Source organism: Oryzias latipes, chromosome 17 (genome assembly GCF_002234675.1).
Source record: "Oryzias latipes chromosome 17, ASM223467v1".
In the NCBI taxonomy this organism is placed as follows: Eukaryota; Metazoa; Chordata; class Actinopteri; order Beloniformes; family Adrianichthyidae; genus Oryzias; species Oryzias latipes.
The window spans coordinates 14798036-14821159 of record NC_019875.2 but is presented as its reverse complement, the minus strand read 5'-3'; the positions used below and the strand labels follow the sequence as shown (position 1 = coordinate 14821159).

The window sequence follows — 23124 nt, the reverse complement described above, 5'->3', positions numbered from 1 at the left end:
AGCCGTCCCTGCAACGTCACAACTTCCTTCAAATTCAGCTTTTAACTCCCCTTAGTGGGCTTTGCGGGGGTTGCCATGCTCTGGCCAATCAGACGCCAAACACCATAACGGAAATTTGCATAAATCTGCACAGCTAATGTACTGTGCAAATTGAAGGAGTGACGGTGTGACTTCCCTTTTTTCTCAGTGATGATATAACACAACATCTGACCTTCGTCTGAAAAAGCAACAGCCTGATAAATCCATTCATTTGCCTTCTGGCCAGATAGAGTGGAAAACAAAGTGCATTTGTTTGTGTAATTGCCCATGAGCAAGAAAAGATGGAAGGAGTAAGAGGAGGGGATAAAGTGTGCGAGTGGGTGTGTGTGTAAAACTACTGAATAAACAGAGGAGATGGATGAGTCTATTAAAGCAGCTCCTAATCCAGGCTATTAAGAGGCAGAATGAAGAAGTGTGGGAGAAGGGGCTACATACGGTGGGTTAATGGCACTAAATACAGACCTAAATGGAGTAAAGGCCTGGGAGAGATTATCATGAATGCACCCTGGGGTGTCACGAAAAAATTATGACGACGACTTTGAACCAGCCTTCGTAGAGTCATAGAGGTCCACCAAGGGCCAACCTCCTTAAACTTCAGCCCTGTCATGGCTGATTGCACCAATTAGCCGTTATAACCTCTTTACATGTTTATTATGTGTTACAGTGACCTCTGAAAAGCATTGATATATCTATTTTTTTGTTTCTTTGGGATGATGAAAATCACATCTGTTGTTTGGACAACATATTCAGCACTGGCACGATGAATGCATTGGCTACATTTCTCTAAATCGTATGCTTACACACATCCTTTTACGTGTTTACCTCCTAAAACCATGCAGTAGCTACGGACACTGGGCATGTGATGCGTGCTCAAGAATGCGCCAAAAACAGGTTTTTGAATGAAAGTATGGCCATGGTGTTCAGACTGGACAAGCAGGGAAGGGTTCTTCTTTTTCTACTGTTTACTACTGTTTACTTGGTGCAAAATGTCGTTGTGCAAATCTTGTAAATCTTGCTTCAGGCTTTGTCTTAGCTCAGCTCTATTCCGATATATATTGTGTCATATTATTGCCGAGGGGCAAAAACTCAACTATTTATTTCTCCTTCATGATAAATTTTTAAACAGTTTGCACTTCCGTGAAATAAGAGGGACGCTATCCATACGACACGACCAAATCCAAGTCCCTGATTGGTGAAAGTAAAACCCGGTTTAACTTGCATAACGCGTTTAACGACCACGCATTTTGAGCCGGTCGTAAAAACGTACATAGCTATGTGTGAACACAAGTCTTTTAACTCAGAAGCCCGAAACATGTGTTTGCAAGTTTACATAGACTTTTCATTTAAAGTAGCTATTCAAACACGTGTTTTTTATTAAAGGATAAAACTAAATGCGCACACGTTTTGTTTTTGTTTTTTTGTTTTTTTTTCTTTAGGTGTGTCAAGATTGTCTTTGACTGTGCACTTAATTTGACCCGTGCACACAACTTTATTTATCATGTTGTTGCCATACCATTGTAGGAGATCTTGAGGTAGAAGTGCTACAACATCCTGATTCATCATCATTTTGAGCTCAGACAGGCGGTAAAGGTGTTTTCTTACCAGATGTTTTCAATTCTACTATTTATTTTGCAATCGTTTTTCTTTTTCTAGTCTATTTGTCTTCTGAGTAAATATTTCTCAGGTTTTCACTCTTAGTGGCAAGTAAGCAGACTCTGACAGTCATCTTCTGGGACTTTATAAAGCTTGAATCAAACCACCGTGTGACAGCTTTAAAAAACCTGTCAACACGCTGGTCCTTCATGCAAAGACATTGAAGAATAAGATATACAATGATGTACAGTGGAAAATAGCAACATTGTTTTTTTTTCCTCACATGACTGTGGATTGGATTGTGTTGTTTGATGCTTTTGCTTTCAGAAACCAATAAATGGAACATTTATCTTATAGCGTCCGTTGTTTGATGCTCATGACAGAATGTAGTTTCTGCAGTTTCAGCAACAAAATGCAGAAGTGTACATCAGTGCCTCATCCCTCCTGCTGTTTTTTTTTTTTTTGTGATGACATCAAGCGAAAGCTATGTCAAATACTCGTTCTCCTTTGCAGGTTCAAATTAGTGCACACTCTAAAAGTTATACACCAGTAGATGGAGGTTACCATCATGATTTGTAAAGTTGTAAACACTTATGTTGTATATGAGCACCTTCCACCATCCCATAACTGCATAGTTGCAAGTGTGATGATGCTGGTCGGGCAACATTTGTATTTGCACCCAACGGCACCACCAAGTGGGGTCAGGGTGAAGAAATTTGGGGTAAATGTGTTGGATGTAGTTCTTCATTTTTACTAAAAGAAACAGACTTGTGATCTGTCCAGGATGTACCCCACAGTGCCGGGGACAGGCTCCGGTAACCATGGAAATGGATTCAGCAGGTTAAGAAGATGGATGGATGGATGGATGGATGGATGGATGGATGGATGGATGGATGGATGGATGGATGGATGGATGGATGGATGGATGGATGGATGGATGGATGGATGAAAAGTTAAAGAGCAAAAAAAAACGTATTTTGACTCAGTCTGCAAATGAGAAAATGGCAAAGTTTCATCCATTCAATCCCCTAACTTTACATTGTATGCTCACCCAAGGAAATATATGATGTGACTTGGGATCATTATGATCCATTCGAGCTACATATTTCTTGCCTTATCCATTTTTGTGCTGGAAAAATATTAAGCTGCTGAATAAAGCGGATTCAAGAGTTTCTTTGTGTTGGTCATTTATTCCACAGGAAGCATGCTGGGCACAGCAGGGACTGAAATTACAGCAAGGAGGCCAGATTCCACAAGATTTACACATTTGGGCACTCCTATAAAAATGTCTTGCCACTATAACTTTTTCCTCACTAGCTATTCGTTTCCACCAAGTAAGTTTTATTTATGTGTTGATAATGTGGTTAATTCATACTCGTCACCCCTTAACATCACGTATCGCCATAAAATCTTTATTTATTCTCTTTAGTCAGAGGCGGACTTAGCAGTATGGGGGCCCCAGGCGAAAAATGATATGGGGGCCCTCTTCAGCTGTTGTATTAATCATTTTTTAAGAAAATCCTTACATAGGTTAAATCATCAAATAACTTCTTCATTGTTCCACAAGTAGACAGAATTAATGTGAAGTGTTTTGGAAGCATTTAAAAACAGAGATAATTTCAAAACTTCCATGCAGCAGACCTCGCAACCTGCACTGAAATTGAACAGGAAATGTGTAAAAAAATAGTGTGATTTTGAGGATAGATATAAAAATGATTAGGATTAAATGTATAAATTGCCTTTTTTTTTGAACAGGTTAGAGGTCACATATTTATTTTATTATTAGTAGGCTATACATCTCATGACAGCAGGTGATGGCGCGTGAGGCACTTCTTCACTTGCCACCCCTGCCTGCTTGCCAATGGTTGAAACATCTTTCGGTAAGGAACTAAACAGATCCCAAACCCGCCCAAATTATGTCTATCTGCCCAAAACAAATTTTACCCGCAAATTCAGATTCAAAACCACTCAATTGGGTTGAAAATTGCCCAATCTGGGTGAGCTGAATCCTCTGCTCATAACTTGCCATTGGAATATCCCATTGCTGCAGAGGGATGAGGGATAACAAAACACTTTCACATGATCAGTCTTTTGCCATTTCAGGGATTTGGGGTGGTTGTTTTTATGACAGGGTTGAATAATAATGGGCGTTAAACGTATTCGAGACACTTTTATTAAGTGTTCAGCTCGTGGCCCCTAGAGTGTTGGGGCGCCCCAGGCAATCATCAACCTTTGTCTAATGGTAAGGTAAGTAAGGAGATTTTTATTTCTTATGATTTCAGCTTTGTCGAAACCTGAAGTGTAATCTACAAATTTGTTGTTTTACTGTTAACAACTGGCATGTAAGAGAAAAAAATCTTGTGCTCAAGAAATTGGACAACATATAAAGAGGCATTTGACACCTTACACAAGTTTTGGGGTTTTAATGGATGGTTTTCCAATTAGTGGATCACCTACATACAAGTATCAGCTACCGTGAAACAGTAAACTCACTAAAATTGTCAGGAATGTTGTTGCTACATGTGCTAAACAAGCTGGGACGACATACATAATTTTCTTAGAAAATCATATCTGGTTTTGATGGAGAAAAATATTTATGAACCAAAACATGTGTGACACAGCTCTAAAGTTTCAAGTTCCCCTCCGATCATCTTTTGTAAAATCGTTCCCAGTGGTCTTGTGAAAAAACCTGTGTCGTTTTCTAAGACATATTTCTGCAGAGTGGCAAGAGTTTATTAGAAAACGAGTTGTGGGCAGTACTGTTGGCGCAGAGCAACCTCGCCCCGCCCTTTCCCTTCCATTTTGGAGCACCGAGCTTGTGGCCTGCCCAAAGTATTTTCTGCATCACAAATATGCTCCGTTTCCAACTGCAATTTTTTATCTGCTCCTGATTCACAAAAATTAGGATAAAGAAATAATACCATTTTAAGCTGAATTTCCTTTATATATGTCCTCCATGATGAGAAATATGCCACAAAAACATGTCAAAAACATAAAAAAACATTGTCACCATGTTTATGTTGGTTTATTTTTAACAAAATAAACAAAAGAAACCCCACAAAAATAGATGGATTTCAGAAATACATAAACATTCTGTTTGTGAAGGTAAAATGTCAGTGGAGTGTCCATGAAAAAGTTGTAGCAATTGAATTACCCCACAATTAACCAACAGTTTACACAATCACAGTGGATGTATACATTACCATTGGACCAACTTTAAACCTGGTTTCACTCATTTTTCTTACTATTTCTTCACGTCTAGACAGTGAGAAACATAAGTAGTGGAAGAAAAGCTAAACAAAAAGACACTTAGACCCATTGATCACCAATAAGTGTAACAGATTTTTTTTTTAAATCTCAAAAATACTTTAAAAGTCTTGTGAAAAAGTCAGACAGGATTCATAGAAAAATTACATTGAACATGGAAGAAATCCCAGTAAATTACAGTGAGACTCTTAATTTAAACAACGAAATTAAGAACCCCTGTAAACAAACATCATGGATTTTTTGGAAAGGGGTTAGGATGAATGCCATTCACAGTTTTGTTTTGGTTTTTTTACAATTCAGTTCAGTGATTTAAAGCTGTTTGAACCACACAACAGGATCAGTTGAATTAAGACAACAGGAAAAGACTTTCTGCTTAAAAACAGATTTAGATGAGTGATATTGAGCATCATATATATATATATATATAAAAAAAAAAAAAACGCCACATCCACCACAACGGCTTTCCTCTGTTCTTTATCCACCACTACAATGTCTGGTTGGTTCGCCATTACCATCCTATCAGTCTGGATCTGGAAGTCCCACAGGATATGGATATATATATATATATATATATATATATATATATATATATATATATATATATATATATATATATATATATATATATATATATATATATATATATATATATATATATATATATATATATATATATATATATATATATATATATATATATATATATATATATATATATATATATATATATATATATATATATATATATATATATATACCTCTCAGTTAAAGAAAGAAAGTCCAACATTGCTCTCTGAAACCACTTGAAACGTTCAAAAGTAACAATAAATTAAAAAAATTTGAAAATTAAATAATCAAAATCAGCCATTACTTTTGAGTTGTTGATTAACAGAACTATTTAAAAAAACAAACTACTGAAATAGGGCTGGACAAAAATGATGGTACCCATAACTTAATATTTTGTTGCACAACCTTTTGAGGCAATCACTGCAATTAAAGGGTTTCTGTATTTGTCAATGAGCCTTCTGCACCTGTCCACAGGTATTTTGGCCCACTCCTCATGAGCAAACTGCTCCAGTTGTCTCAGGTTTGACAGGTGTCTTTTTCCAAAATGCATGTTTCAGCTCCTTCCACAGATGTTCAGTGAGATTCAGATCTGGGCTCATAGAAGGCCACTTCAGAATAGTCCAACGCTTTTCTATTTCTATCCAGAATGCCTTGATAATCTTGAGATTTCATTTTACCTTTTACAACTTCAAGACACCCTGTGCCAGATGCAGCAAAGCAGCAGAACTGAGCCTCCTCCATGTTTTACAGTAGGGACAGTGTTCTTTTTGTTGTATGCTTCATTTTTGAGTCTACCAACATAGAGCTGATGTGCCTTACCAAAAAGCTCCAGTTTTGTCTCATGAAAAACTACAGTATTATATTTATGTGATGCAGAACAGGCAAATCTACGATTTTCAGCAAATTCAAGCTTTTGATTGTTGCTACAGAAAGCCACTGGAGTTAAGTTGCATAAAAAAATGTTTTTCATCTTAATATAAAAAAGGCCAATTTTGTTTTAGATGCATCAGAAAAGCAGTATATCATGACCTCACTTTCACTGTTCAGTCAATTTTCTTTTTAGAAACAATAAAAATCCTTTTGTAGCGTTGTCAGCTGTTTTATTAGAGGTCAGTCTTCAGGGTCTGCACCTTTATTGGGGGGATTTCCAGTGATTTGTTGACTGTGAGCATTTTCAGATAATACCCTGTTATCAAGAATGCTCCAATTTCAGCCCTTTTGAAGCCTTGATACCCACCAAAGTCCTGCTGAAATGGCATTCCTAAACCAGTACTCCACTTCTCCAAAGCTCTCTTGTACTACAGTAGTAATGCAAAAGCAGACTTTCTGCTGTTTATGGGGTGGGATGGGAATTTATGACTATCACAAGCATTGACCTTTAGGAGGTAGAAATGCTGCAAGCAGAACGTCAAGTATCTACTGGTAAGAACATGTTGTGCAAATTGCCATGATTGTTTTTTAAAAACCAGATGTCTTGGAAAAAGTAGGATGGCGTTCAGCTATGCAGCAGCACGCTGCGTTAAAGAGGCGGTTTTCCTAGAGCTGCAGGGTGTAGGAATAGGGTGGATGGTCTGTCGTAGAGACAACAAACACTAACTACAGTGGACAAGGCATCGCTTCAGATTAAGTTCATTGGCGCCCTGAGGATGCCATAAAATATTTTATCACCGGCAGAGACAAAGAGAGCGTGTTTGGGTTGTTTGTGCTCATTACACAACTTTTTCTGCTTTACCAAAGTATAAGCTCAAGGCCGAAATGATCTGAATCTCAGTTCTTATTTAGAAAAAAAAAGAAGCACAATCACAGAACATATGATAAAGGAGGAACAGGAAATTGCAACGACAACAAAAGCGGATTGATGGATTTTCAGACAGAACTCTTTTGTTAAATGGGGAAACAATGAAGGGGTGGGTGTGTTTAAATTCTTCAAGTACAATTGTCTCCATTTATACCCCCCCTCCCCCTCCAACCACCATTGCACAACACCACAGGTGTATTTCCAAAGAACAGGTTTCAGAGGAAATGTCCTCATTGACTCAGAGTTCATGTTTGAACAACTAATTTAAAGGTTCAAACCAGTCTGTGGAAAATTTTTCTTTTTAGGAAAAAAATAACACGCGCATGCAGGTTTTGTGCATCTATTTCTGCAGACACACAATCAGTTATCAGGCCTCTATCTTGGAAAAATGAAATAAAAAACACAAATCTGTTTTTGGATCAAGTAAAAATAGAAAAATATATCAGTGTTGTCATATTTTTGCTGTTTTATAGCCTTTTTACTAAACAAAAACATCTTAATTCACCAAACCCTTAAATGTCTGGGGCCTTTTGGAACATTGTTTTTTTTAGAGATATTTATTTCGGTTATGTTAAACAAACAAACTTAAAAAAAAAACATCAACATAAGCATTGACACTGAACTTTACTACTTTACAATTTGTTCTAATAAATTAAACTTTTTTCTATGGCAATGCTTGATATCCATCTTTTTAGTATTTTTTTTATAAATACTAAGTAGTAAATTTGACCATTTTATAATGCAGAAATAGCAAAAATTGAGATCAAATATTTGTTTTGGTTTTATGACAAAAGATCAAACATGTAGAAAGAAAATGAATGTATACATATATATATATTTATATGTATACATTTATAAATTCATATAAAAACGTCTAAGAAACAGTTGCCTCAAAATATTTATTTCAAGAGTTATCCCAATTATGAGTCATCATTACTCTTGTTATTTTTGTTAAATATAAAATCAAATCTAAAAACCTTTTGAAACCTTTATGTTAAATTCTTAATGAAAACTGTACTAATGGGGGGGTCGGTGTCATTTTTACAGTAATGACAAACATACGGTGAGTTCAGAAGCTAAATCCATCTTTCCAGACTGTTAGACCATTTTAAATACATATATTTAACCTAAAGATCTAATCTGCGCTTTGATCAGGTTAATATAGGGCATGACAAATCATTTTTAAAATTAAGCAAGATTTAAAAGGAATATTTTTGGGTCAAATAATGACATTGAAGTTTGTTTTTTGAGTAAGTTTTAATGATTTTATTGATGTTGTTTATATTGTTGATTTACATCGTTTGATTTAAAGCAACAACTTTTTTTTTTTTCAAACTTTGTTTTGGAATAGAAACTGAAAAAACGTTTGAGTTTTGGTGATGTTGTGAATCTGAAAGGGAATCAGTCCAGAAATCTGGCAAAAATGAAACATGCAGCTCTTTTCAGACTTAAAACTGTTTTCTTGTATCGAAAAAGAACAACATTCACATCCAATGGTGAATTTATGCTGAGATATATATATATATATATATATATATATATATATATATATATATATATATATATATATATATATATATATATATATATATATATATATATATATAGTTTCTTTGTTAAAGTTTCACTTTTCAAGAAGTAGTTCATGTTTTTTACTTTATGTAAGTTTTCCTGCTCAGTGTTTTTAGGTCAGTGGTTTATCAGTGCTTGTTAATTCATGAGAAACTCTCGCCGGCTTTTACGCACCAGTTGGATGAAGCTCTGTCCTACTTAAAACTGTTTGTGGTTGTCATCGTTTGACCGTAAATGAAAGGAACTGGAAATAAGAATTTGTTGCGTAATTTGAGCTTTAGCTAAACCAAAAAAAAAATTCCTCAATGCCGAGAAAATTCCTTCAAGTTGTTTTTTTACAATTCACACGTTCTTAGTTTCCATCTGGAGAAATTTGAGCTCAGCCTCCATATTGGTCTACAGATTTGTGACCTTAAGTCACCTTCACTAACTATCAAACACTGTCTGCTAGACTCCCCCCCACAAACACAACAAAGCATCATTTATTCCTAAGTCCATAAGTGATGATCTGTGGCATTAGAGCGATGTTCCTGTAGTCACTCAAGGCAAATGCAAAACACACACAGGTGTCCTTTTGAACTGACATAGTAGCATTAACAGATAACATTTGATGCTACAGGACACACTCATGTGCAATGATGAAATAGTGAGATTTGCATCAGGATATCTCTTTGTACAGTTGTTGGCACATCACAGTACTAACGTGAGACCAAATATACTCCACGTTTCTCTCTTTTTTTTTTTTTTTATTAAAACAACCGAATTGTCTCCTCTGGTTTTGCAGACCACCAAACGCAGATTAATCTCCCTTTCTGTCTCCCACCTCTCTCTATACACTCCGTTTGACAAATTGCCACAGTAATGTTGCCATTTTGTGCACACCACACTTCCTTCTGCTTATTGGTTTCAGATAAAACGGCAATATTTCCATTTGTCTATTTCCGCTCGTAGATGCTGCGACCTTGCAAATGCCACACACACTCTCACACACACACACGTGAGTGTAGGGTTGAACGCAATGAGACACACACCATCTCCTTCTCCTGGTCGTTAATAACGCACCCATGGCAATTCTCAGGCCAGTTACCCATACGCAACCCATTCATCACGCGGTACAACTAGCATATGATCGCAATAAATATGCTCTAGATAGGTGTGTTGCAGTCGGGAGAGCACACCCACAAACTGAGAGCAGAAGGGCAAATATGATGAAAATCAGATAAGCTGAAGCTGATTGATGTTACAATGAAATACATCAGTCTTGAAAATCACTGGTCGAACCGACCATAGGGAACCTAGGGAAAATCTAATCTGGAACGCAGTTTCAGAAAAGACACACACAAAAAAAGTTCCTTTTTGTGTGACAGGGAAACAGCCAACATGAGCAGATGGTAACTTTCAGCTTTTTCTGAGAACCAGGCTTGTTGGTGTTTCTCTGTGGTGCTGCCCTGACCTCTACTGGCCAAAACATAGAACTACAAGTAAAAACAACTGGTCAGGTCCAGTCATCTGCTGATTTTTCTTTTGATCAAATCCAGTCTTTAGGATGGATTAAACTAATTATGATAATGATATACCAAATGTAATGACAAAATCTGATAATGATAAATATAGTTATATAATGATAATAATGCTGATATTTCAGGTAAAATAAATGTAAAACGTTAAGTAAACCATAACATGGTTAATTTCCTCCCACTCCTTTTCAAGCAATTAATTAAACTCCTTTTGACAAACTTAATAGTTAACGGTTTTAGTGTGTCATGTACTGTAAGAGCTAATATGTCTATTTATGATTAAGAGTAATTATAATTGATCATCGGTATTGTAGTGATGAGCCCGGTGGAGTGATATGTAGTCCAAAAGTGCGTTGCTTTTTAAAGTTAACCACATATTCTTTTTCCTTAACCAGAGAGCAACACTGGAGGGGTCAAAGCCTCTAGAGCATCAGGTTGCAGACCCCTGTTCTCAATGTTCATAGATGATGGGAAATGCATTGTGGTACACCTCAGGTTCAGACGTGATGCTTAAAAGTAGCTTGAGGAATTTCAAACAACTAAATGGACTGTTCAAAATAACCATTACACTTTGACAATATTTCTTCTCTTATGGGGAATTGAAGTACTTCACATTGGACTGCAGACGGTGTTAATGACTTCCTTTCTCACTTCAACCTGTAAACTTAACCACTCTGCAGTTTCATCGACAACTATGATTACTCCCAAACTTACCAGCACTATTTTCTATGGTTTTCGTCAAAGCATTTAATGAATGAACGACGGGTGACACACTTGTCCAGCTTTAATGGGTGAAAGGCAAGACAGCTTGTAAAATGTTGTCCCACTTGTGGATGACGTGGTACTCTGTGCGCCCTTCTGTCGACGACGAGCATTTTTTTAAATCGGGTTTAGTTTCTCACAAGCAGTTTAAGCAAAAGCAGGTTGGACTACTTTGGGAATCACAATAAAGGTCAGTAGGTCACTTTAAAAAAATAATTTTCCTTTGTGTTGCAGCTGTAGAATGTGCTTTTGTAATCACAGTGGTTAGATGTAATTTTCAAATCAAATCAATTGTTTGATTTGATTGCAGCTCTAGAATGTGCTTTTATAATCACAGTAGTTAGATGTAATGTCCAAATCAAATCAAAATGGTTTGATTTGATTTGATTGCAGCTCTCATTTTATAATCACAGTAGTTGGATGTAGATTTTGTCTGTTTTGTCTTCTTGAAATCTCTATTTGATTAGCCTGAGCTCCAGTATCTAAATTGACAGACTTATGCTCGTCATTTATCTGCCTATCGTTTCTTCCCTTATCAGATACTTTCTTTGCCATCTGCATGAAGTTCTTCTCAATAGCTGTGTGTTTAAGGTACTCTGAGCTGTATTTTCAAATGGCACAATGCTTATCGGTTTGGGATTTATTAGTATTATACATATGGGCCAAGCATCCTCAAACTTTCATGGTGGTTGTATGAATGTATTGTTTTCAACAAGGTTTTATTGAGTCTACTACAATGGGAGGAGGGCAAGTCTTGGTCCCCCAGTAACGGTACCCACCCCAGATGAAACACAGGGTTGTGTAAGGAAGAGATCTTGTGTACAAACCACCTTTGTGAATCAGTGAAAAGCTGATTCACCCCCCCCCCTTTCTTTTAGAAACACTTCTACAAAGCAGGCCAGGGAGAACATTTGAAAGTGCCAGCAAGCAACTGTAGAGTAAAAAAATAAAAAGTTAGAGCCTGACACCATCAGGTTCCAACTTCAAGGTTTTTTCAAAATATTCAAATACATTTCAGGTTGTCCTCAACTATTAATCATCAAAATCACAAGGAAAATGTTTAAATATAGTTTATATTTTAATGCATGTGTAATAATTTCATAAGAATTTTGTTTTTTGAAATGATGTAGAAAATAATTGAACTTTTTCCTTAATATTCTAGTTTTTTTTTGTTAGCTGCACCAGCATATCAAGCAAATAAAGGCTCATACAGATGGCATCAAATCATTTGTCTTTTACTTTTTAAAAACTTCAAATTTAAAGAAAAAAATAGATTAATTTAAAATGTTTTTATTAATTAAATATTTTACAGAACAGATCCTCCTCCTTTGTGTATTTGTGTACTAAAACTAAAGTTATTTCATCTGATTTTAGACAGCAGCTCCATTTACTTCATCAGATAGTTTTAAGATTATGATTGTAAATTTGGCTCATACTTAAGTTGATGCTTAAAAACAACATATTAGATAACAATAAGATGCTTTTAAAAAAAAGGAGGTCCTTCAAAATAAATACTTTGAAGCTCAGCATTTGTAATTCAGTTCCAGATTTTGCCGTTTTTGCGTAGGACTGAAAAGCTTTCTGTGTTCAGCTTCACAGTTTTTTAGGTTTTAGGTTCGGGGTAGGGATGGGGGGGGCGTGTCAGTGGGCATGATCCGAGCTAGAAATGTTTTGTACCAAGGAAGCTGAATCCAGTCCCAGCAGTGTGCCCAAGTACGACTGCTCTCGAGGGTCCAAAATCTGCTCGGGCCTAACCGGGTGAACAATGTTGGCGGGCTGAGGGGTGAGGGTGTACTTCTCCAAAAAGGCCAGGTCTGTGGTGGCTTGGTAGCCAGAGTTTTGCTGCTGTGCCTGAGCCGGGATGCTGACCACACTGTACGACGAGGAGGAGAGAGCTGAGGCCCTGTGAGCGTGCGCGTCTCCCTGCGCCGCCCCTGCCACGGACACGGGGACTAAAGTGACGGGTATGCAGACATTTGAAGGGGTGCTCTGAAGAGACGCCTTTGGTTCACTTTCGTAACCCTTAGAGGGTTCCTGGAAAGGAGCGGAGGCGGGTTTGTCCATGCCGACCGGCTGCTCCGTAAAGCGGGCGATGTGTACGTGGTCGACGTGGTACTTGAGTTTGTCTTTTCTCTTGAAGGTGGCGCTACAGTGGGGGCAGTTAAAGGGCCGGGCGTCTGAGTGAATCACCATGTGCTTCGTCAGCGTCTTCTTGATGCGAAATGTCTGATGACATTCTGGACATCTGTGGGGTTTCTCACCTAAAACACAACATTTCTGCTTTGAAAACTCTTTCTTCATGTATCCAGGAAACTTACAGTATTTCATCTGGAAGAAGTGAACAGAACAATGACATCATCCAAAGGACTTTTCTTTTCTTATTTCCAAGGCATTTTAAACATCCAGTTAAAGCTTACCAATTATTGATTAAAAATATATATATTTTAATTCTTATCGGATTTCATCAAATTTGGTTAAATCATTTGAGCTAAAATCCAAACAATAATTATTTTATCCCATTTACAGTAAGATCTGCTCAAAGGGTGCTGCTGTCTGACATACAGTCAACCTGATGACAAGTCTTCCTTGATTTACATTTAAATTAACCCTTGAGCTGTCCTAGGCACTTTAATATTGGGAGTTGGGTCATCTAGACCCACTAGACAGTGCTCTGAACCTTTTTTCTTCAATGATTTGTGATCTTCACTGGTGTCCATGGATTACATGAAATCTTTCTACCTTTATCCACCTTTGTCATGGTAGGGAGAACACGTCAATGTAAGGGTGGGGTCATCTGGACCCCATAGGATAGCACAAGGGTTAAATGACCATTTTATGAGTTTATTATTTCATATGAAATTTTTTTTCTAAGGAATAATCATTCAAGGCATTATTGGATATTTTTGCTGCCGTTTTTTGAGAAGAATGACACATTATTGTGCTAGGAAAGCAAAATAAATCAAAATATGAAAAAAAAAACAGAGATTAATAGACTAATTCAGATTTTTTAGCAGATTTTTTCTGGATTTACTTCTCAGCTTCTAGCTTTCCCACTACAACTCCCAGCTATCGTCTTCCCATTAACTTTTACCAGCTCACTGCTTACAATTTAAAGATTATTAAAAAAGAAAAAGGTAGTTTTAATGTAATGCTGTTTTCTTACCAGAATGGGTTCTGAAGTGCATCTCTAGACTGGACTTTCCTTTAAATTCTTTCTTACAGACCTCGCACTGGTGCACTGCAGTTTTATACCTGAATTCAAAAGGACGGTGTTTTACATATTACAGCTACAATATGTCATAAAATACCACCAAACACAAGAGCCTGTGCGACATACTTTTGCCAAACCTTTTCTCCCAAATGAACACTTTTGTAGTGAACCGTCAGATGATCGTGACGCCGGAAACATTTCCCGCATTCTTCACATTGGTGTGTTTTCTCCCCTATACAGAACATGAATACCATTGAAGCAATATAGAGCAGTTATTTCTTCACTGAAGTGGAGCATATGCAAAGCAGTGCTACTAGAAGTCAGTTCAAGTCAGGTTTCTTTTAATATTTTTCTAGACAGTTAAAATTCAAATCACCAATTTTTAATTCATTAATTCATTCTTAATTATTTCATTCATCTTCTAATCTGTTTTGTCCCTTTCGGGGTCACGGGGCTGCTGGAGCCTATCCCAGCCACTTGTGGGCGAAGGCAGGGGACACCCTGGACAGGTCGCCAGTCTGTCGCAGGGCCACAAATGCCTTAAATAGTGTCAAATTAAACATAATTCTGCCATTAAAGAGAAATATAAAGATCAAATATAAGTTGTTTTGGCTCATTTGCTTCTGATATTATTCCTTTTTGCATGTAAATACTGAAACATGTTTCCAGTCACATCTAAAAGTAGGTCGATCTTTGCTGAACCTTTGTAAAAAGATGGTTTTAGAACACACAAGAGGTGCGTCTACTCTCCTTTTGTGTTTATGGACCCTTAACACATAGTCTGCTGCTTACCAGAGTGAATTTTTTGATGTTTTGTTAAATGGTCGTGACGTATGAACGTCTTTCCACACTCGTTGCACTCGTAGCGCTTGTCGTCACGGTGCACTCTCAGATGCAGCCTGGCCAAATGCAAAAGACATGAACTTCCATCCGTGCCTCTATTATGGAAAAAGCGTTCCAACTGCCTAATGAGCTTAATACCTGTACGAGCTGCTGTGACGAAAACTTTGACCACAAATACTACAGAAGTGAGGTTTTTCTCCTGTGTGGATCCTCAGGTGTTCCCGTAAGGTCGTCCTGCAAGTAAAGAATACAAGCATTTGTCTCAAAAAAGCTTTTAAAACATCTGCTTCCATTCAGAGAGACAGATGGAATTAAAAAAAATACCTTTCTCTTACTGATTTCCCACAAATAAAGCAGGTCCATTTTCGTGTCCCTCCATGTGTGCACTCGATGTGCCTCTTTTTGTTTCCTGAATCGTTAAACTGGCGCCCACAGATCTCACATGGAAACGGACCTGGGAGTGGCACAAAAACTTTCTTTAATTACTGCATTTAAATACTTACCGTAAATTCCGGACTATAAAGCGCACCCAATTACAAGCCGCACCCACCCATTTTCACGTGATTAACTACTTTTATACATACACAAACCGCGTCAGAGTACAAGCCGCAGGCATTAGACGACATTGTCATCCTGACAGATCATGAACTGATTCCTAGAGTAAGTGTAATTCGTTGGCACACCGTGGGTGGAGCCAGCTTTGCCTCTGGCTCATGTATTTGAGTACACCTACATCTGCCAAAGCATGGACCTCTATTCTGTTCACAAGTTCCTCAGTTATGGTTTTTTTATTTCATTTTATTTTTTTAGTTTTTTTTACTTTTTGACAATCTAGGTATCATACATAAAATTACAAACAGTAACCATATAATCAACATTACATCCCTCAGTTATGATGAGGAAATTTACATCCGCGATTCCCCATTTCCCATGAGTCTTAGGGGCTAAAGGCGGGGCCAACGCCCGGCTCGCCAAACTGTTGTACGTGTTTAAGAATGAGCAAGTATCAGCAGTGCATGGAGGGGTGAACGGGAACAGCTATCCTTCCGCTTGTGTCGCGGCAGGGTTATGGGAGTAACAGGGCTGGTTAAAAAACACACCAGTAAAATAAAGCAGCGGCGACTGAAAAGCGCGCGCCTCAGTGCGGCGCGTGCGTCAGAAGTTTCCTTCCACAACAAACACTGTTGCTCCGCAGACGCCTCTGCGCTCGCCTCCGCCCCACAGCTCTATGTGAACGAGCAGCAGGAATACATGTCTCCAGCTCACACGGAGGCTGTGAGCTTTTCAAAGCAAAATTCCGCTCAGTCCTTAGAAACCGTAAAAACGATCACGTCGATTTGTGTTTCCAGTCGTGTCCCGACAAAATAAAGGCTGATGTTATTCCCACATATTTACGTGCAGCCAGCAGAGTCACTATGACTCAGAGGTAAATTCACTCCTGAGCATGCGCTGTTCTCTCCGTCACGCAGCTTACCGGCTTTTCCAAACCCGTTGGTGATGGTGGATTTTTTTACGCTGCTTTTAACGATTGCTTTTAACTTGAAAGCTTCATCATATTGTAGCGGCGATCACGTGCACGTTGGGTCTAATGGCACCAAAGGATTCTGGGATGCGGCCGGGCATGCGTGTTTCGTTTTGTTGAACCATGACTGAAGTGTCTAAGACCTGAAGTCAAGTCCATGCTGTTTGGCTGCTTAGAGGTGTGTTGAAAAATAAATGCCTTGTGCTTGGTGTTAGATAGAGAATTCAAACCATTCACTGAGTCCGAAAGTACATACATGGCGGCCGCTAATTAACTCCATAAATTAGCCGCGTCACTGAATAAGCCGCAAGGCTGTAAGCGCAGGAAAAAAGTAGCGGCTTATAGTCCGGAAATTACGGTATAAATAAAGAACTTGTGAACTAAAGCAGTGCAGCAAATCTACATTAGAATGGCATAAACAATAAAAAAAAAAGCTACAGAATATCAAGCTCAACTGAATTGAAAGGCTGTGGTGGGACAACAACAGTCGAGGCTTTATGTCTGCAAAGATCTATAACCATCACTGCTGGGGTGATATTTCTCACCTAAGTGAAACTTTTCCTGGTGCTTCAGCCTTGCAAACCTGGACTTGAAGTATTCATCACAGAAGGAGCATTTAAAGGGCCGGTCCTGGGTGTGCAGGATCATGTGCTCCTGCAGATGAGGCTTCCGGCTGAAGGTCTTTGAGCAGACCTGTGTCAGACAGACAGCGGGACATTTGCAGACATCAGATATTGCTTTGATTAAATTCAGTGTAAAGGACTAACTTTAGAACCAATTTTGGCAACATTTCCCAGGGCAGAGTGGATCCTTCATGAAAACGTCACAAAAAACTGAACGTTTGAATCATGTTTACTGGAAAAGAAGACGGCCGAAGGTGTTTCAAGAATTCAGGCAGGAAGGAGCACAACTTTGTGTTTTTGGAAGTTGCCGATCAAGTGCGAGCTACTATGTGAAAACACAATGACCACAGCAGTGGTGAAATCTGAAGTTTTGTCGTCAAATTACTTTACTTGACTTGATGTTGATAAACCAAAGTTCTGCACGATGACCTCATGATGCCAACAACAGAAATTCTGATTTCTGCTAATACAACACACTTTCAAATGTTATTTGGGAAACTAAATTTTGCTAAATATCTTTTTTAATTTATTTTGAATGTAAAAACAGTCACTGATAGTCCCAACATGGTTTCTATTCTCTCACTGCGTACGATCTCTTTAAAATTTGACTTATAGAAGTATATTCAGTAAATGCAATGTGCATAAATAGAAAAAAAATAGCACAATGAGCATTACAAGGGATTTTTAAACTGAAACAAGTCCTTACAGAACATTCCCAGCTTGCACTTTTCCTCTTCCTCTTGTTCAAAAACTCTTGAGTGCAGTCCGGATGAAACCTGGATAGAAGGAGGAGGACAAAAACACTAGATCTGCTCAGCTAATGCCTTCAAATTTAGCAAAACTGTGTCTGCTGTTTTCTTTTATCCAAAAGACTTTGGCTTGAAAGGTGGTGACACTCCGGCGCCACCATGAGGCCAGAGACTAGAACATCATCAAAGACCTCTGATGAATGGATTTCTGAGCAGGATTCACCCCGCATCAGGCCATGTCCTCTTAAACACCTATTCTGATGACAACCGTGTTTTTAACAGGTTCTTGTGGCTTTTTTCTTATGATGGAAGACATATATTAAGAAAACTAAGCTCAAAAATGCATTTCTGAGTCTTTCTTTGCTATTTGTGATGTACAGCACACAGGTACAGCACCGTCCACAACTCAGAGGCAAATTTCTAATCAAGTCCTGCCGCTTTGCAGAAACTATGTCCCAGACAACAACACAGGTTTTTGGATTTGGCCTAAAAACAGCATCATCATAATGGAAATACCTCTAGGAACAATTTCACAATGGATCCAAAGATAAATCTAAGTGTGTCTGTAAATAATAAAACACATAAATTATCCAGGTGGGGCCAAATGGATGCTATTCAAATTACATTCTTGCAAGTAGAGATAACAATACATTTGCTTTTACAGGATATATAATCAATTAAGTCTGTTGGCAGATGTTTCCTATAGTACAAAAGAGGGCATCAGGTTTACCACTTTGACATTTATTGATGTAGTTTATGCCCAATAACAAATAATTAAAAGTAATTATTGACTGCCTGATAGATTTTCCTACAAACTGCTATATGGCTCTAATTGGATTAGCCATACCAAACAGCAGCAGGAAGTGATGGACATTAAACAAAATCTACAAATAGGCTTCACATATAATTGTTGTTCTAAATTTAGAATAGGATGGCTTGGAAGTTTACGATGCTCCTGATCACGCTGCAAAAGTCCAAATCCCCCCTTTGACGCGTGACGTGATAAGAATCGACTCACCTCCGGACGTGCTTTGCCAGCGTTTTCTTGCTGGCGTGGAGTTTGTTGCAGAAGGGACACTTGTGCTCCTTCTTTGGGAAGGAAGCATCACTGGTGTGCTTCTTCTTATGGACGTTCAGGTTGGATTTGGTGGAGTAGCACTGGAGGCAGATGTCACACTGGAATGGCTTCTCCCCTGTGTGCACTCTGGTGTGACTCTCATATTTACCTTCAAGAAAAAAATAGAACTTTAAAGAAAAAAAGGAACTTATTGTTTTCTTTCAGTGAAACAACCTTTTCTCTTGAAAAAAACAAAACGTGTCTTTGAGCATCATGCTCTAAAGAACGTATCTTGGAAAAATACATAATATTTGTAGTTAGCAACTAGGTATAATGCTCTATAAGGACAAGTTCAGTAATGACAAACTTTGTGGTCATGTGACTACCATGGCTTATATTTTCCCCGTTTGAAACCAGGTAGGAACCTCTTGCGTCTATTGTTTGAACCATTGACTGTTTATGACAACTGGACAGGGCGAGTGTGAACTCGCACACAGAAAACGTCTTACTTCCGAATCCAACGAAAAGAAGTCAACTCAGTCGCCATTCTTTTCGTGATACGTACGCCGCCATGTCGGAGCCAGACGACACAAGTAAGCAGTGACTGCTCCCAGTCGGTTTGGGTCAACGTTGCCTTGTCAACCTTGGCTCACCATTCAAGAGTGAGCTTGTTAAAAGGCCACACCCCCTTCCATTTGAAAGCGGGCTCTGTCAATCAAACGTTTCAAACATTTGATGTGAGACCACATACTTTCATCCAGGCATGTGATTGGACATTTTATGACTCGACTAACTTGCACTACTGAAATAATGTCACAAAAAATAAGGGCTTCCCAAGCAAGAATGGTTATTCTGACCCATAGAATGACTGAGTAATAGGTGTTTATTTCTCAATAGAAGTCTACCGGATTTGGCGTCTTGGAGTCAGTGGGTACTTCCTGTTAGGAGCACAAGGGGGGGGGTAAGGGGCCACTATGTCCAGTTCTCATAATACAGTCAATGGTTTGAAGACACCCCAAACACTGGAGAGAGATTATAGCAAGCCATCAGTAGATGAATTTCTATATCAAACTTGAAACACAATTCACTTGCAGAAAATCCTGCACTGTAAATTCAATAACAGAGGTGACAAAAAAAGTGGTGGAGTGTGGGGCCTCATGGGGGTAAACTCATTTGGCTCCTCTTTTTTTTTTTTTTTTTAATCAACCTGAAGCGTGGCTGGTCCCCACCTGCGCGGTCAAACGTCTTGTCACATTTGGGGCACTTGAGCGTCTTCTTGTTGGAGGTCTGGATGATGACTGGATCAAGCCCCTCAGGATATGCCGATGTGCGGTTAGAGCTTCCCGCTGCAGACACGAGCCCTCCTGGCTCCTCCACAGCCTGGAGGCTTCTGTTTGCGTCATTTACCTCATCAATGCTCTTCTGAGCAACATTTCCAGAGTTCATCTCCCTCTGCATGTCATCTTCTCCATCCTCGTGGATTTCGTCGCTCCCCCGGGTTTGTTCGGAGCTCTCATTCCCAACCAGCAGCAGCGTCGAGCTCTCCAACACCAGGTCTTCTTCTACTCGTTCTTCATCTTCCCGCCTTGGTGTTGCACTTTTTTCTTTTTCTTCAGACGTTGTGATGGAGGACTTTATGTTGTCTCTTTTATATTTGGTGGGTGCTCTTCTCCTTCGAGCTGATCTTCGAGTGGTCACCCCTTTCTCTTCTGCTTTTTGTGCATCCTCAGCTGGGGCCACAATTGCACAAGGAGCCAAACTGCTCTCCAAGGAGGTGTCAGTGTGAAACTGTTGGTTGAAAAAAGCATTTTTTTCTTCAGGTGGGCACTGAACGTTGGTGTCAGTTCCTGTGGAGTCACTGGAAATAACTGCCTTCCCAGAGATCTCCATCATCTCAGCTTGAGTATGAATCACTCCGACAGAGTTGGTCCCTCTTTCTTCACAGACCAGCCTCAGTACATCCATCATGTTCAGAAACCGGGCTGCCTCAGTGAGGGCAGGCAGATCTGCTTCAGCCACAACACACTCCGCAGTGTACAGGAACCCCAGCAGAAGCTGGAAAACTGAATCCTCCACGTGGTCCAAAGTCACCTGAGCCGTCGCAGCAGAGCTCTTTGACAGTTCTGCGTGGAAGTAGCTGCTGCCATGAGCCAACACCACCTTGTGGGCGCTGTAAACCTTCCCACCCACCACCACGGAGACATCGCAGAACTTCTGCCGGGTCCGGTCCTCGTTCAAAAACTTCAGGAGGCTGTGGCTGTGATGGGGCATGGCGAGGTGTCTGTCTTGTGGCGGTAACGGGTATGAAGTGTGGGCGTTTGTCCCGTCAGAGGATGGGTCCACTGGGAGGTTAATGCTGCTCATCCTGCCACACTTGGTTGGGACGGGGCGATGGCTTTTTCATAACTTGAGCATTTGAAATGCAGCAATAAATTAACCCTAAAAAGCAGAGATAAAAAACTTTATTGACAATTTTGTCAACTGGTTAATTTCAAAGACTCCAAACACAAATCTATTTAAAATGTAGCACATTTTGGATATTAGCACAACAAGGAGATTTTATTTTAAGTTTTTTTTCCAACCGAAACACAAAGAGACTAGATGACGGTCGTGCATTAAAAACCGTTTTCAATTTTTCTAAATAAAAAGAAAAAGAGCTTAACAACATTAAACAAAGCAGACCGTTTCCTAATCAGCCCATCTGTTAAAAGCTCCAAATTTGCACCCCACCTTAAGGACCCCTAACGTCTGACGGGCGAGCCCCCCCACCGAGGAGAGTGTTGACAAACGACCTCTTACCATTCCACCACCATTTAACAACCCGTTATCGTCACGTGACGGGCATGTTCTTACCCAAAACGCACGTGAGGCCATCACATAGTTATTTTTTTTCCAACGTTATCAAAACATACCGACGAAACAAAAGGAGGAAAAACAATTTCCTGAATATCTGCAACGCCCCACCGGACAGGCTGGACACAGAAATAAGCTCCCCGGTGATTGGCTCCCGAGTTCCTACAACGCTCCTGCTCATTGGCCTAAAGCTAAAATCAGAGAAAAAAAACAACAACAATATCTTAAGAAAGAATAATTGATTGAACACTAGATTATTCATTATCAGATAGAATAATAGGTTTTGCATATTTTAATTGGTTGTTCTTGAAATATGTACAATAATACACAACAAATAAACCACGGTGATGGAGTATAACTTCAAAATGCAACAAATTCAGACTTCCGCAGATTTCCTAGCGCTGCTGCATCTTGGGAAATGTAGTCAAAAGTATTTTCCAGCTGTGTCTGTACGATTTTAGACTTTTGAGTTTTGAAACTATGCTGATTTTTTTCCTAATTATTTTTCAACTCAAATAATAATCATGTCATTTAATTGTTATCTTGCTGTTGTGTTACTTTGTGCAAGTTAAAAAATACAAAACTGTAAAACACAAAAAGTGACATGAAGCATCTCTAGCAAGAGGAACAAGAGGTCACAGGTGGCTGTGAAATACGTTTCTTTGCTTTAAGGTATTTATTAACAACTATTACTTCACACTGAAAAAAACAAAGATATTGATCATTGATAAAATGAGATTGAACATATTTTACATAAGTAATAAAATAAAAGTTCTTACAAAAAAGACAACATAACAAGATATTATGGAAGCGTAGGGCCAACAAAATATATTTTTTTATCCCAATGCTAAATATGAGTTGCCTACATGACCAAAAATAGGAAGTTTATAAAGTGTTGTCTCACTATACTCTTACTGTTGACTATATCAACAAGTGATTGAATATGCTTTTTTGTTGGTCCATCCCAACTTATGAATATGAAACTTGGTTATTCTAATACTCAAAGACAGGAAAACCCTTTTCTCTTTTAGATGTTTCTTTAAAGATAGAATTAAAATGTTGCTCGGATTTTGATTAATCTAATTGCACAAACTGCCTCCTCATTTAATACTGCATTTATACATCAATGATACAGTTATGATAACCTGGTG

At 38.7% G+C, this 23124-nt stretch overlaps 1 protein-coding gene across 3 annotated transcripts; it reads right to left on the bottom strand.

The window, feature by feature from the left end:
* Positions 1-12277: 12277 nt before the first annotated feature.
* zbtb41 (zinc finger and BTB domain containing 41) lies at positions 12278-22106 on the bottom strand. 3 transcript variants are annotated; one of them, XM_011486406.3, is made up of 11 exons: positions 21920-22106; positions 20350-21559; positions 19082-19289; positions 18021-18090; positions 17237-17384; positions 15494-15623; positions 15308-15403; positions 15119-15225; positions 14453-14558; positions 14279-14367; positions 12278-13376 (listed from the first exon to the last, which is right to left on the bottom strand). In XM_011486406.3, the coding sequence occupies exons 2-11, from the start codon at positions 21482-21484 to the stop codon at positions 12757-12759; spliced, it is 2709 nt and encodes a 902-aa protein (XP_011484708.1). In that variant the 5' UTR covers positions 21485-21559; positions 21920-22106; the 3' UTR covers positions 12278-12756. The 3 variants fall into 3 exon arrangements, with proteins under 3 accessions (XP_011484708.1, XP_004079013.1, XP_020566531.1); XM_004078965.4 differs by having other exon boundaries at positions 21974-22106; XM_020710872.2 differs by having other exon boundaries at positions 22033-22102.
* Positions 22107-23124: the final 1018 nt, after the last annotated feature.

What these genes read in the sequence shown, in the direction of transcription:
- zbtb41 (XM_011486406.3), bottom strand. Translation starts at nt 21,484, where the DNA reads ATGAGCAGCATTAACCTCCCAGTGGACCCATCCTCTGACGGGACAAAC. An exon ending in CAAGACGTTTGACCGCGCAG is followed by an intron (nt 19,290 to 20,349) that starts GTGGGGACCAGC and finishes TTTTTCTTGAAG; the next exon opens with GTAAATATGAGAGTCACACC. An exon ending in CGTCACAGCAGCTCGTACAG is followed by an intron (nt 15,226 to 15,307) that starts GTATTAAGCTCA and finishes GCATTTGGCCAG; the next exon opens with GCTGCATCTGAGAGTGCACC.